The 16054-nt window shown below is 38.4% G+C and overlaps 1 protein-coding gene and 1 non-coding gene across 6 annotated transcripts in view; one reads left to right on the top strand and one right to left on the bottom strand.

Annotated features, from left to right (window-relative positions):
* The first annotated feature begins 1770 nt into the window (after nucleotides 1–1770).
* LOC112196876 (G-type lectin S-receptor-like serine/threonine-protein kinase RKS1) lies at nucleotides 1771–5331 on the top strand. Of its 5 annotated transcripts, none has more exons than XM_024337339.2 (8): nucleotides 1771–1947; nucleotides 2095–3249; nucleotides 3337–3465; nucleotides 3618–3802; nucleotides 3997–4207; nucleotides 4297–4534; nucleotides 4665–4818; nucleotides 4902–5331. In XM_024337339.2, the coding sequence occupies exons 1-8, from the start codon at nucleotides 1857–1859 to the stop codon at nucleotides 5211–5213; spliced, it is 2475 nt and encodes an 824-aa protein (XP_024193107.1). In that variant the 5' UTR covers nucleotides 1771–1856; the 3' UTR covers nucleotides 5214–5331. The 5 variants fall into 5 exon arrangements, with proteins under 5 accessions (XP_024193107.1, XP_024193108.1, XP_024193106.1 ...); XM_024337340.2 differs by having other exon boundaries at nucleotides 1771–1951; nucleotides 2237–3249; XM_040519314.1 differs by having other exon boundaries at nucleotides 1809–1947; nucleotides 2237–3249.
* Nucleotides 5332–8944: 3613 nt separating this feature from the next.
* Nucleotides 8945–16054, bottom strand: part of LOC112196886 — a 28695-nt gene continuing 21585 nt past the window's right edge. Inside the window, exons 14-15 of the transcript XR_005810522.1 lie at nucleotides 9680–10507; nucleotides 8945–9583 (exon numbers count right to left, since the gene is read on the bottom strand). This is a non-coding gene — a transcript (disease resistance protein RPV1). The remainder of the gene's footprint in view (nucleotides 9584–9679; nucleotides 10508–16054) is intronic.

Genomic DNA, 16054 nt, shown 5'->3' with positions numbered 1-16054 from the left:
GTGGCTTGCCATGACACTCCAGCTACAACACTTTTAACACTTTCAATTACATGACCCAATTTGATAATCTGATTCCCCTGCAAAAACATAAGGTAGGTTGACGAATGTCCTAATTAGTATAACTAGCAATGCAAAAATTATAAAACAATAAAATGATAGACATTAACATCAAGCTGTGCAGCTAAAAAAGCCTTGAACTCTCTAGGAAAAAACAAAATACCTCAAGCTGAGCATATAAAAAAGCCTTGATTCTCTGCAAAAGAACTAAATGGGGGGAGTACCACCTTCATAACAAGGAAATTGCTTATCTTCTCCTTGATTGGTTCCTCCACTAGTTGCAGCCAGCATAATAAACAAATTATTACAACGTATCACTGAACTCCAATATCCAAATGAGAAACATTTTATAATTGACAACCTGGGAAAGCAAAGTTACTTTCAAGTTTGCCCTTATCCTCCCATCGGCTTTAGATAATGCATATGCTGATGCCAGTGATATTCATGACATGGGGTCAACAGAGTAAATTAGATAGCATGAAACATACAGAAGCATAGAATAATCAAACATGCATAGATCATTCCTAGATCGACACACATACATTGATAAATGAGACTTGTGGAGAAATTCGAAGAAGCTAGCTAAAAGAATAAAAAAGAAAAGGTGAAATTCTCACAGTCTTGAGATAAGAAATCATTTAAGGCGGAGCGTGTGGGGCGTCCTGCGCAATCCAGCCAACTAGAAGCCAAAGAAGGGTGTTGAATCCACCGAATCGAAGCCCCAACAGCATCTGATGATCGATCGTTGTCGAAACCCCCGGCAGAGAGCATCGGATCTCGAATTCCTTGATCTTCTCCTTGAAGGCTAGATATAGATATAGAGGAGAAGATGAAGCGATACAAGGTGAGCGAGGCCAAACATGGACGACGTCTCTGAGTCAATCTCGTTTCAAGAGAGCTAGGTCATATTTTGGTAAAGTGATCCAGAGTGCGTATTGTGATCGATATTGGGTGGGTTTCAACTTTCAAATACAATAAACAAAGTATAATTTTGGAACAGATTTTGGTTTTCCTGCCATCACCCATTCTTTTCATCTGACCAAAGACGAAGACCCATGCTTTTGCTGAACAAGAGATGTAATTTGGGGGCAAAATCCGTAAATATTTGTAACCAACCAATCCCCAGCGATCCAATTATGAATAATTTAATCAAATATGAGCATTGGGCCACCGAATGTTGGTGGCATCTCCATATTAACTCACCGATCAAATTGCACGGTGCAAAACTATTCAACATACACACCACTTCAGAATAGTGCCCAAAATTGGTGTCCTATAGTCCATTTTGTAGTAGTGCACCTACCTCCTAATGTTGACCCTCATAATCCAAGATGGTATCCGGCAAAGGTATTAGAGAGGAGGATGTTTAAACAAAACAATGCAGCTGTGACTAGATGGCTTGTTCAGTGGTTAGGGTCATCAGTGGAGGAAGCCACCTGGGAGGAGGCTGAAGACCTACTGCAGCGCTTTCCTGACTTTCAAGCTTGAAGTCAAGCTTTGTTTAGGAGGGATGGAATGTTAATTATGAAACTGATCCATAATAGCCCGACTCTTTTAAATTATCTGTTATGTCTGTTAATTAGTTGTTAGGGTTAATCAGGTATCATTAAGTTTAATTGCTTATCTCAGTTTCATGGCTGACACGTGTTGCCTTCTGTGTGAGCAGTATGAGATATATATATATCAGGATGTAAACGATCAACAGCTATCTATGAAAATTCCTATCTGTTTTTGCTTATTTCCTCTTTCAATTTCATCTTTGTTCTGCTGTACTGGGGTTATACTCCTAACAGAAGGAGATGCAATTGTCTCAGCTGCACAAGAACAGAAAGTCAAATAAGGAGAGCCAACCACTCAAGAACAGAACAGTATTCCAAATAAGAAGATCTTGTATGTACGTTAATTTGTTCTTTTATTGGGCAATCTCATTCCTCATAACCAAGAATTTTACTACCATGTGGTTTGACAAAATATTGCTTATCTCGTTTGTTCTTCTTCCCTCTTGCTTTTGCCTTGATACCTTTACTCTAAATCAAGCCATCAAAGACGGTGATGTGTTAGTCTCCGGCAGGGAAATCTTTGCACTTGGATTTTTCAGTGCAGGCAATTCTAGCAACCGTTACGTTGGAGTATGGTATAACCAAATTTCTAACCAAACTGTTGTGTGGGTTGCAAACAGAGATAACCCTGTCCCTGATACCTCTGGAGTGCTATCCATAAATGGAGATGGAGGCCTAGTCATCTATGGAAATAACCGAAGTTTCCCTCTTTGGTCTGCTAATGTCACTCTCTCTTCTCCAAACAATTCAATTGCCAAGCTTCTGGATACAGGAAATCTTGTCTTGCTCGAGAATGAGGATAGTCAAAAGGTTATATGGCAAGGGTTTGATTATCCCACTGATACAATGCTTCCACTTATGAAAATTGGTTTGGACAGGCGGTCTGGGCTGAACAGGTTCTTAACATCTTGGAAATCGAAAGATGACCCAGGAACTGGGAGCTGTTCATGTCGGCTTGACCCTAGTGGATTTCCACAGATGATTTTGTACAAGGATGGAGCTCCATGGTGGCGGGATGAAGTGGCATCTTGGGTTGGCCAGTCATGTTGTACTGTAACAATTTTAGTGAACAATGCAGATGAGGTATCCATTATGTCATCAGCTAAGAACAATCAGTCAAATTTCTCAAGGACTGTGTTAGATGAATCAGGAACATTTCGACGGTTCACGTGGAATGATCGAGCACAAAAATGGACAGAATTATGGTCTGCTCCGATAGAGCGTTGCGATTTTTATGGACAATGTGGTCCAAATGGTAACTGCGATCCCTATGTTACTAATACTATAGATTGCATCTGCCTTCCGGGGTTTGAACCCAAGTCGCCAACTGATTGGTACTCGAGAGATGGGACAGATGGGTGTGTAAAGAAAAAAGGAGTATCTACATGCCGAAATGGGGAAAAATTTGTGAATCTGGAAAGTATGAAAATACCAGACTTGTCTAGGGCACTTGTTAATATGAATATGAGTATGAAAGCGTGCAAGCAAGAATGCTTGAAAAATTGTTCTTGCGTTGCATACAGTAGCAGCGACAAAACTGGATGTGTGACATGGTATGGGGAATTGATGGACACGAGGGTGCAGCCCAGTAATGGTCAAAATTTATATGTACGAGTGGATGCAACCGTCTTTGGTATGTTCCTCGTTTTATTATTTAATTCACTAATCTTTCTTATTAAGTTCATAGTGTTCTTTATTTTTATTTTTATTTTCTTTGTAGCTCAATATGCAAAGAAGTCAAATGATTCTCTTAGCAAGAAGGAAAAGCTGGCAATTTCACTAGTATCTGTTTTAGCGCTATTTCTACTAGTTTTCCTTGTCTATTGGTTACTGAGGATGAAGAGAAAAGGTAATCATGTCACTCATTTTTGAGATGCATATTTTTCATGGTCCTATCCCTTTTTGATTTCATGAAAAGTGATTCATTATTCAGTTATTTACTGTTTGTTCTATATATAGCACAATTATATTTCACCCAGCTCTAAATGAAATATTTGATAGGTAAAAGAAGACGAGATGAATATTCATTTAGCTTCTTCAACGAATCTACTGGTGGAATGGAACCTGCTGAAAGTAGCATAAGCTCAGATTTGCCATTCTTTGACCTAACAACCATAGCAGCAGCCACAGACAACTTCTCTCTTGCAAACAAGCTTGGAACAGGCGGTTTTGGCTCCGTCTATAAGGTACTACATTTTTCGCTCAGATAATTTCTCAAATCATAAATCAGAATTTTGTGTTGATATACATCTATCTATATCATGTATTGTAGTACATTTTGATGAGGATATATGATATTTTTGTGTAAGCGAACTGAATGTGTAATACATTCATAATTTACTGAAGTATTCTATAAGTCAAACATGAATTATTATTGCAGGGTGTACTTTTTAATGGAAAGGAAATAGCAGTGAAAAGATTATCGAAGACCTCGGGTCAAGGAATTGAAGAGTTTAAAAATGAGGTTTTGTTGATTGCGAAACTCCAACATCGCAACCTTGTGAGGATATTAGGTTGTTGCGTTCAAGATGAAGAGAAGATGCTAATCTATGAGTACTTACCAAACAAAGGCCTCGACTTTTTTATTTTTAGTATGTGTTCTTTTTTGCTTTTTATTTCTTAAATTCTCACTTGAAACAAAGCAACCATGAATTTAATCTGAATTGCCTAATCTTTGCAGACGAAACCAACAAAGCACTTTTAGATTGGACAAAACGCTTTGAGATTATCCATGGAATCACTAGAGGAATTATATATCTTCACCAAGATTCAAGATTAAGAATTATCCACCGAGATCTAAAGGCCAGCAATGTTCTACTAGATGCTTCTATGAACCCCAAAATTGCAGATTTTGGTATGGCTAGAATTTTTAAGGGAGATCAAAATGAAGCAAATACAAAGCGTGTGGTTGGAACATAGTAAGTGAATTTCTTCAAGTGAGATGATATAGACTTGATAATGCTTGCCAGTATACTGCACAATCCAAATGCTAATTTCCTGTTTGGTGAAAGAAGCTTGATAATCAACTATTTGTTTACGTTTGTGCAGTGGTTATATGTCACCAGAGTATGCAATGCAAGGAAGGTTTTCGGTGAAGTCAGATGTATATAGCTATGGCGTTTTACTAATAGAAATCATTACCGGAAGAAAGAATAATGGCTTTTACCATGAGGAACATCCTTACTCAAATTTAGTTGGGCATGTGAGCATACTTTTCTGATAGCAAACAGGTTTATCCCCCTAATGATCGTCACTAATTAATTACTCAACGTAAATTATTTTTAGGTTTGGAACTTGTGGAGTGAAGGTAAGGTCTTGCAAATAGTTGATTCGTCCATTGGTGAATCATACCCCGTCAATGAAGTTCTGAAATGTATTCAGATTGCCTTCTTGTGCCTGCAAGAGTATCCAGCTGACCGGCCAACCATGTCTGAAGTTCTTTTCATGCTAGGTAACGATGCGGACGCTCTTCCTTCACCACGAAAACTTGCATTCTTATTGGAGAGAAGCAGCAGTTCTATGGGTGGCAAGTTGTCAACCCATGAAGGATATCATTCTCTAAATAATTTCACATGTAGTGTGGTAGAAGCTAGGTAGGAGCGTACGATCTTTTGTGAATTTTGGCCAGGCACGGAACCAAGAATTAAATTTGAGGTGTGCTAAATTTACTTTATGATGGGAAGAAAAATTATTGTCAAAAATTTGGCAGAGTTTACTTTGTTTTGATGGAATATCTCAATTGCATAACACTTGTCAAAATATCATCCACAAGATGCATTTTGTCACCCAAATCTAACAATAGAAAATTGAAACAAGAAGGTTCAGAACACAACCGAACTTGGAATATCACCCATAACAACATCATTTTTTTAGAAAATATGAATTTACTTTCTTCTGAACTTTTTGTGGTTTAGGATTTTGAGGTTGATCTATCATTAAAAACAAAACCTAGAAAAAAGAAAACATGAAAACAACCGATCTTAAGTTGCTGGCCATGTATAAATTACAAACTTAAGTCAAACTCAAATATACAAGGACCACACCCGAGCACCCCACCAGGCCACCACATCCCTCCCCACCACACCCCTCCCCACCACAAGGGAAAACAAATTTAACTTACTCAAAAGCTAAAAAACACCCAATCAAAAGTATAATAAACTCAACTCTCAAACAATCAACACAATAAAGAAATTGCTACTATCATGAGCAATTGGGTATTTGGGTATTATTAATATAAATTCAATATCTTTTTCTAGAAATCAATAGATTTGATTGCTTACATCAAGAAATCTAGAAATACCAAATTCTAACCTAAATTACATTCTAATTTCGTCAAAAAATTTCATTATAGAAGAGAAATTAAAGTGTAATACCTGAATAAGGTTGAGAGATGAGAGCAGATTATTGAGGAGAGGAGATAGAGTGACTTGGAGAGGAGATATAGGTCTATTTAAACTCATTTCAAACCCCATGCTATGTTGTTATGCAGATGGTGTGGCGTTTGATTCTGTTAAATGCTATTTTTAAAACAATTAATTAGAAGTAAATAATGGGCAGATTGGGAGGTGTTGGGGTGACATCTTGTAGGAAGCGAAGAGCCTCAACTAAAGAGAGATCAATTTCATGATCTAAACTAGCGAAGTGATCCAATTTATGAGCTCTAATTTTTATTATCAGACAATACTTTTTTTATACAATAGCATTAACTTGTTTTGAGAATTATTGATTTATTATGGCCATCTACATGGTTTAAAAATGTCAAAAAATTTCCCATTCAATCCGTTACTATAATAAAGATCCAACACGATTCAAGATTAGAGCAACGCGCGCTCTCTAACCCTAGCTAGCCGTCTTCGTATGATATTCTTGCCTTCATTACTCATTTCTGTCATGTTTATTTGCAGTAATTATGAATTTCTTAATAATTTTTTGTGACAACTTCCCTAATCCTACCAAATATTGGAAAAGAAAATAAGGCTAATCACAAGTTCACAACATGAATCAACAGATCTTAAATCAATTGACACACTTTTGTTAAGCTTCGCAATAGATGCCAAGCTTGTCTTGTCACAAATACACAACAACGAAAACTGACTGGTATTTAATACCAAAAAGAATTCCATATGCAGTCTTAAGCTGAAATATATATGCAGTCAGTTCCATTTAATAATTAGGAAGAGACTAATATGGATCTTCGGTGAATCCTATAGAATTAATTCGAATTCTGCAAAGGATCAGAGTACTAGAATTATATCACTGATGAATACACTATCAAAACAGTTGATCACAACATTGCAGCTTTCTCCTCTGTCTGCAGAGACTGCCAAGAATATCTCCTTTCGTTAACATTACAACTGCAATGATAGCCACACAACTAAAAATCCTCAAAATTGAAGAGAGAGGCAGAAATTAGTATGGTGATGGCAACTTTTATAATAGAGGCACAATCGCTGATGATTCAGACAATGGCAGGACCCTATAATGGCAGCTTCAAGAATAAAAGTTGGTTTCAATAATCATGGTTCATTGGTTTTAATAACCATCGTCCATCCATTACCGTCTCATGTCAACTCTGTCTTAATCCTGGTTCATAACACAGTCATCTTTTTCAAAAGACTCAACCTAGCAATTATGCTTATTCAAGTACTGTTGAGTGCGAAACTATGCTGCGCGCGTGAATGCGTGTAAAGAGGCTAATCAGTATTACTTATGCAAACAAAGCCACAGAGGTTAAATTTTCAATAATCCTCATGTGCCTTGGGAGATCCAAGGAAAGAGATCCCCTTTCTACCACTCCAATTTCCTGATCTCTAGCTTCTCATAATCAGAATGAAAGCAGGCTATGCTTAAGTGCAGCACAAGGCACTTGGAAGCAGGTTAGAAATATCACAAAATGAGCTATAGAAATTAATTCCCATCTTTCCAGTGCAGAGCACCTTGCAGATGTCTTTACTAAGGGCTTGCCCTGCTCTGAGTTCCATTCTCTTATTGCCAACCAGGTTAGAAAGGGCGGGGGAGTTAAAGTATAGGACGCTTAACTATGACTAGACTTACTGTCTATAATTAGTTGTCAGTAACTATGGTTACACTACAAGTTGTAATAACTGATAAATCTATTAGGACTGTTAGCAAGTCAATTAGTGAGTAAGACAATTGAATTTGCACTCATAAACAAGTAAGTTGCAATTCTCAATCCATTCATACTCAAAAAAATTCATTCATTTTTGGTTCTCAATCTTCATATTTCAACATCTTCAATCCTATATTACCAGAGTTTTCCCAATCTTTATCAATACAACTCAGAAATATAAGCTACACTATGAATAAATCAACTAATAAGCAAAAACGGACAGATATATGCGAGAAAAGTAAACCAAAAAAAAAATTATAAAAATGCAATTGGAAATCATGGTGACAAATTTGCTGCTTCCGTAAGAGCTTCCCCCCATTGCATGTTTCTACTTTTTTTCAAAGTCTAATGTATGAAATGTGCACACTTCAAACTGTCCTTAATAAAAGAATCATGTTCCAAATCTGTTACGAATGTTTGCTGGACATTATTTTTTCATACGGGTGAAGTGCCCATTCACACATTCTAAAGTGCCTTAGGAATTTCTAAAGTGCCTTTGCTGGACATTATTTTGAAGTGGTATTTTAGGTAGTTTCCCTACTTTAGTTAGTGATATCAAAATTATATGTTATACAAATCATCTGAGTTTAATAATGTCAGATATGAGTCCAGTGTTTAAAGATATATATCATTATATCACTCTCACTTGTAACAAACAGAGCGCACTAAAAGCCAGCAAACAATACCAATTAAAAGCCCAGAGATAAAAATTAAAAATAAGTAAAACGCCAGACAACCAATGAGCAAACACAAATTGAAATTGAAGAACAAACCCAGCCTTGTTCGTGTGGATTGATCGAGATTTGACCATTACATGAGTACAGATTAATTGGTGCCTCTGCCCCTCTCACCATCAATTGCCATCTTTTGGGATCAACTTTGGCAAACGAAAATCTTCTTCTAAATAAGAGAGTGCAGAAAAAGCAGGTCAGTGAAAAATTATCACAACAGATTACAAGTTTATGTGCATGGAATATTAATACCTGAAATCCAAGTATTAATGATCAATCATAGTGTACTTCAAGGCCTCAATCGGTACTTGATGGTGATTATACTAGAGCTAGCTGAACCTTGTGCGTGACCAAAATCACAAGCAGGTAATTCCAAAGCACCTCAAAAATCGTAACATTGCTCTGCCTTGCAAGTCTTCAAATCTTTCTGTTGGTAGACGAGGTTCCTGTTCTCGTTCTTGTTCTTGTTCCCCATTGTGATGATCATCGTGTACTTCCCCGTAATTGCTGTCATCTGATACTAATGATGCTACAGCTGCCCCTTCTGCGTGCAAAGCCACCTGATCAGAAATGCTAGCATTGCTCTGCCTATATCTTTCTCGTTCCAAGTCTTCACCACTTCCATGATCCTCTTTCATATTAGCCAGGTGGACCCCAAAACTCTTTAGGAGCAATCCATCGCTGCCCTTAAAACATACTCGAACCACAGGATCCACCACCTCTAGCTCCTTGAAAGCAATACATGTCAGACACACACATACATTATCATAAGCTGATGACTCTGTCGCTTTTAATTCAATGTAGTTGCGACTAGAGTAATAATTCTTTTTATCAATCACAACCCTCACTGAACAACGATTATCATCAAATAAAAAATCTTGGGGAAGTTCAAAAACAACACAGACAACCAATCCTATTCTCTCAGCCTTCAGATTCCTGGGGATTTTTATCAAAATTTCACATATATCATACTCAGGGTCATGACCAGGAAGCACACTTGTGTCCACCTCACCCCCATCAAACCAATTTGGAACTTCAATTTCCTGGAGGTTTGGAAGAATAAGATTCCAGAACTTCACATGCTGATCTAAGCCGGCACGCACTAGCTGCAAGATGCATATATATGGTTGTGTTAACTATCAGTAGTCAAACTTGTAAAAAAGAAAAGAAAGATTATGTGTGTGGAGAGAGAGATGGAAAACCTGATACGGTAATGCTTTTGCCATCTTCGACACCACGTCCATGCCAAGATTATCCATCAGTCTATTGCAATTAGACAAGTGCATCTCGCTATCGTAAAGACATCCCAGAGTGTCTTTCTGTTCCAGTATATTTGACAATTTTGAAAATCTTTCCAACGATACGCAATCATCCAGCTTTATTTCTAGTATATTTGGTGGAAGTTCATACAACTCATGAAATTTGGTGATGCATGCCGGAAGACTATCAAAACTGCTTCCTGATAGATTAAGACTCCGTAATGTGGATGCACAGTCAAGATTCGTTAGGAAATCAGAGACCACTGATAATTGGCATCCTTCAAATTCAAGCCACTGAAGCTGGGGAAACAATAATGAACCAGGGTCATCATGCCCATTGTTTGAATTAGATGGAGGCATCGAAGGAAGAGATTCTGCAGTTGATGAAACCAAAGCTCTCCCCCTACCTGGAAATGTAACCAGCTTTGGGCACCAAGAGAGGTCTAGCCATCCTAGATGCTGCAGCCCTCCGTAAACACCGTGCGGCACATTTGTAAGGTTTGCACATCCTTTTAGTTGCAATTCTTGAAGGCGATTGAGATTTCCAATTGACAGGGGCAATTCTTCAATCAGAGTTTCAGAAGCGTTCAATGCGTTCAAGGACGTGAGATTCCCGATTGAAGAAGGCAGTTCTCTGATGGAAGTTTTAGAAACGTCCAAAAACTGCAAGGACGTGAGATCCCCAATTGATGAAGGCAATTCTTCAATGGGAGTTTCAGACGCGTCCAATATCTTCAAGGAAGTGCAATACCCAATCGATGACGGCAATTCCTTTAGAGTGTGTTTGGATGAGGGAAAATATGATGGAATTTAATTGAAAGTGAGGATTTCATAATTCCTACAACCTAATTCCCTCGTTTGGCATTATCAGACTGGAAATTTTAAATTTCTCTGTGGAAAAAAACGAAGGAATTCATCATTTAAATTCGGGTTAATGCTCATACACCCCAAATTTGGGAAAATACTTCTCATACACCCCAGTGTATTATTTTTGTTCTCTTACACAACTTTTTCTCACTTTCTTTCCTACCTACCCGTCTTTTCAAAATCTCTACCATTAGTACCCCTTTGTTGTTTTGGTCTGTTAGAGTCTGCATCTGCATATGTCTCTTTCATAAATCTATATATGTTGTTTTAGAAACGTGGTGGGCCCATCAGAGTTTGTTTCATTTGAATATATGTATGAAGCTGACAGTCATCCTCTAATTCGAAAGGTAAACAGTACAATTTACTATTCATAATTTCAATTGTAGACAGACTTGAGCTTGTTGCTATATGCAAACATACTACTAAAGAACTGCAGAAAGAGAGAGAAAAACTGAGAAAATTAAAAACCTATCGGGACAGCCTTGATAGAGAATCTCCCAATTACTGGGATATTATTTATAGACTTCAGACTAGAATCTATAAAATAGAAGAAGAGATAGAAAATCTCCTATATGTTCTGGAAGAGGAACAAAAACCTCTGAATTATTTGAGCATTGGTTAGATCCGCACCTCACTGGTATCAGAGCTTGTAAAAGGCTCAAAGGAGAACTCCTCCTTAATGGGGACAATGTCAGAATTGTTATTAGAGAAAATAAATTCTCTACTAAAATCCTCTGATGAGAAATATCAGAAGATGTTACTAGAAATATCTAGATGTCAGTCGACACTAGAAACAATACCTGCTATAATCCACCAATTGGAAAGATTGGAAAACAAACTGGATTATATCAAAGATCTTCCAAAAACGGAAGAAGAAAGACTGACAAGTGTCAGTAGAAAAATCAAAGAACAGCAAAAAACGCTGGAAACTATACTGAAGGACAAAAAATTGCCTACAGTAAAAAAGAAGATTAATGGGTTCAAACCATTAGAGAAACCAGACTCAAATCGTGTTCCTAACATGATTTTTCTGGAACCATCTACTAGTCAGTCTAGTATCCGGTATGAAAACCCGGGAAATACAGAAAAAAGAGAAATGAAGATGTTAAGCATCTTTGGAAAAAAGAAAGGAGTTCAACTCCTAAATTCTGAAGAATTTGAATACAATGAAATCGAGCATGAGGTAAAAAACTCCTCAATCCCAAAGCTAGATTTCAAACAGATCTACCGACGGGGAACATTTGACCTGATGGACAGCCATCATTTCAAAATACTTGAATTCACAACCCCCTCAACAACAGGAGAAACAGATCTCTTGATGATCACCCCTGCTGAAGTTGCCAGAGCACAAGCAAAGCAATACCAATTTATGCACATTGGAGCAGTCCAAGTCGGCATAAAACTATTGGCAAGAGAAGGCATCAACTGTTCAGTCCTATGTGTCCTGCAAGACAACAGACTGACAGACTTCCAAGCTAGTCTGTTTGGGACTCTAGAAGCATCACTATGCAACCAGGTAGCATATTTCAACTGCTTCCCCAACTTTTCAACCAGCTTGAAAGATGCAGCCCACTGCCTCAGACTGAGAGTCAAGACAGACGGGATCTCAATGAAAGAAGAAATGCAAGAATTGGCAATAGTATACAGAGTATACTATAAACTGATGAGCACCACAGTGGAACCAAAGACAAGGATCTCCAACATCCCTGGTCTCACTACTGGATTCCTCACCAACCAGAAGAACCATTCACAGCAGATTCACAAGGTTGCTTGGAATGAAGTAACTTTTCCTCTTGAATGGAAACTGTCCGGTCCAAAAAAGCTGCCGGAAAGAGCAAAAGCAAAGATCTACGAGAGTAGACGCACTGGAGAAATCAGCCTCAACTTTGAAGATCACAGGAAAAGTGATGTCTGTCCTGAAAACATCAGGATAAACAGCAGTCTTCTGAGAAGAAGCTACAGCAAAGCCGGTGTCAGTGGTACAAAACCCACCATTGAAGAACCAATATCAGAAGAAGATCTGGAAGCTGATCTATGCAGACCAGTCCATATGCTCAGAGCTGAGAAGCTCTATGATCTTTACAAAGAAGCTGAGAATAGTGAAAGTCCTGAACGATTAGAAAAACTAATCGAGGAAATGAAAGAATTCAAATGCAGAAAGACAAGAAAAGTCTTTCCTTACCAAGATGTTGAAATGGAAGAAGGAGGAAGCTCCAGAACTTTCATAAAAAAAGAAACAAGGGAAATGAAACTCCCAGTTCAGAAAGCCCCCACAGGTAAAAAAGGAGAAAGAAATTCTCAAAGATTCGTCCCCGAGGACAATCTGCCAAGAGTTCCGATCACGAACTATGGCATCTGGTTGAATCTAGACAAGAGTCTAGACAAAAGAAAAACCATTGACCAATGGGTAGATAGCCTGATGATGGCTTCTGCACTGACCCTTGGCAAATTTGAAGCACCAGATTTGCAGGTGTACTATGAAACTACTCTCACTGGAGTGGCAAAAAAGTACTACCTATCTTTCAAGGAAACTACCAGAGGAAGAGACTGGCTTGAAGAGATAAAAAATTCAAAGTCTCCGTATGATTTTGCAGTATCCCTGTACGATCAATTCTGTGGAGATCTCTCAAATCTGAGTGAGAAAGCCAAAGAAACGGCAAAGTCGAATATCTATGCTCTCAAGATCTGTGACATGAGATATTTCGAGGAATACCTGAATGAATTTCAGGAATATTACTGTACAATTGGTGAACTAGAGAATACTGATCTAGTTAATCTGTTGCACAGAAAGCTCCCTGAACCATGGAGAACAGCTGTGAGAGAAAGCATAGCTGAAAAACCAATTGAACGATTTTCAGTTGGAAGAATTGCCGACAGAATCCGGCAACTACTGAAGGAGCAATGCAAAGCCAATCTTAGAGCTAAGATGGCCAAGAAGCAACTCAAAGGAGTTGAAAATTTCTGTTACGGAATACTGGATATGCCCACAAACTGGGGATGTCATGAGTCCAAATTCCACAGAAAGAAGAAAAAAGAAAAATATTACTCGAAAAGATTCAAAAAAGTAATCAGAAAAAGAATTGGAGATTCAAGAAAAGCTCCAATTACAAGAAGCAACAGGATGAAGATCCAAAAAAGAAATTCTTCAAGAAAAAGAAGAATACTCAGCAGCATAAACAACCTAGCAAGAAAGCTTGCAGATGTTGGTTGTGTAAAGCTGAAGGGCATTATGCCAATGAATGCCCGGAAAAGGGTAACAGATCTACTAAAGCTCTCTTTGAAGAATATGAGCAAATAGTAGAGGTAGCAAACATGAAAGGCTACGAAATAGCCTATTCTGATGATGAAGATGACGACAGGTCAGTCTATTCTGCCTGGTCTGAAGAAGAAGAAAGTTCATCAGAAGAGTCTGAGATAGATTCTGAAGTAGAGTACTTCGAATCCAGACAAATGAACGTTTTGAAAGTCAAAAACTGGGAAGAAAGCAAGACAGAATCCTTCATGTCTTCTTATCAGGTGAACCCTGGTTCATTCGTCTGTGACTACTGTTTATGTCACGAGAAGAATGGTCTCCCTATGTTCTGTGAAGAGTCTAAAAAGACGTATCACAAAGAATGCTTCATAGCTGAAGCAAGAAGAAAAACCAAGAATGGTCTTGTCAGCCAATGGGTTGAGCAAGAATATGAAGAGTATTTCGCTGAGAAAAAAGCGAAAGAAGTTGAAACTCTGTTCCAGGAAACCATGGAACAAACAAAAAAAGTTGCAACAACTGTAGTCCAAGAAACGACTATGGATCAACCATCTTCCTCAGAAATAAAGGAAGAAATCATCGGTGAAGAAACAATCGATGAAGATATTGAACTGGTTGAAATACCAGAAAATGAAGCAAAAGAAGAACTGGTGAAACCACCAGAAAATGTTCATCTCTTAGAAAGACAAGAGATAGCTGCGGATACTGATACATGGGATCTACTTGGCCAGCCTTCCGGCAAGTTTGATTACAAAGTCAGATATGATCCTCCCCCCTGGTTCAGTAATCCAGACAGCAAGAAGATAACTCCTACAGATTGGGATGATGATGACAAATCACCCACTCAGGAAAATGTTCCAGAAGAATGCAAACCATTCATTCCAACGGAACAAGCTCAAGAAAATGAGCTTCACCAATCGAAAGTCGTCTCTACAAGTAGATACAGCAACTACATAGAGATCGGACTCAAGTTCCCTGATCACAGGAAATATCATCTACATGCTTTTGTAGATAATGGATCAGGTTTTACTGTTGCAAAGAGATTTGCAATTCCAGAAGAACTCTGGAAAGAAGACAAGAAAAAGTCAGCTACTGGTGTTACATTCGATGGAAGCCATCTCACCATGAAGAAAGTAGCAAAAAATGTTCATATCACCATTGGTGGAGGAACATTTATCATCCAGAATGTTTGGCAATCTGAAGGCCAAGGATCTGATTTCTTGTTGGGTAATGATTTTATTCTCCAACAACGATTCATTCAGGATGAAGAAGCGATAGGCTTCAGAAAAGGAGAACGGGTGTTCTGGGCTGACCGCCTCACACATGCATTCAGTGTGGCCGGTCCCGGTTTTACTACTCAGTATCAGAGATCGCAACAGAATAGTGGTGATCTTACCCCCTACAAACCCAAATTTCAACCCATACTCCAAATCAAACAACAAGAAGAACTGCTTGTTGAAGAATCTTCAGAAGAAGAAGAAGAAGCTAGTGAAGATGAAGAAGCTAGTTTCATCCATGAGCACAACCTCAAGCACTTTCAGATCAAGCTTGAGTCTCAACAAACTCCCACTCTTGACAAAATCAAGAAACTACTCGAGCAGAATGTGGATACAAATCCTCAGAAGTTTTGGGAAAAAGACCCAGTGGTCTGTGAATTGAGATTGCATGACATGAATGCTATCTGTCATGTCAAAGCCATTCCTCAGTACAAAGAGGAAGATCAGAAAGAATTCAGAAGTGATATTGAAGATCTCCTGAAAAAGAGATTAATTCAACCTTCCACTAGCCCTCATCATGCTCCAGCATTCTACGTGAGAAATCATGCAGAGAATCTACGAGGAAAAGCTAGAATGGTTATTGACTACAGAGATGTCAATAAGAAGACTGTCAAAGACGGATATCAGATCGCTCAAGTCAGAGTTCTGATCAACCAGCTCAGAGGAGCTAAAGTCTTTTCGAAATTCGATGCAAAGTCGGGTTTCTGGCAAGTCAAGATGCATCCAGAGAGTATCCCTCTCACTGCATTTGGAACACCACAAGGTCATTACGAGTGGCTGGTAATGCCTTTTGGTCTCAAACAAGCTCCCTCAATCTTTCAAAGAAAGATGGACAACATCTTCAAGCATGTAGCGGAGTTCTGCGTCGTCTACATAGATGACATCCTGGTCTTCTCCAAAAACAGAGAAGAACACATGAAGCAC

The sequence above is a fragment of the Rosa chinensis genome, chromosome 4 (genome assembly GCF_002994745.2).
Source record: "Rosa chinensis cultivar Old Blush chromosome 4, RchiOBHm-V2, whole genome shotgun sequence".
Classification (NCBI taxonomy): Eukaryota; Viridiplantae; Streptophyta; class Magnoliopsida; order Rosales; family Rosaceae; genus Rosa; species Rosa chinensis.
This window is presented reverse-complemented; position numbering and strand designations above follow the sequence as displayed.

What these genes read in the sequence shown, in the direction of transcription:
- LOC112196876 (XM_024337338.2), top strand. Translation starts at nt 1,857, where the DNA reads ATGCAATTGTCTCAGCTGCACAAGAACAGAAAGTCAAATAAGGAGAGC. An exon ending in CCTCGACTTTTTTATTTTTA is followed by an intron (nt 4,208 to 4,296) that starts GTATGTGTTCTT and finishes TAATCTTTGCAG; the next exon opens with ACGAAACCAACAAAGCACTT. An exon ending in ACTCAAATTTAGTTGGGCAT is followed by an intron (nt 4,819 to 4,901) that starts GTGAGCATACTT and finishes AATTATTTTTAG; the next exon opens with GTTTGGAACTTGTGGAGTGA.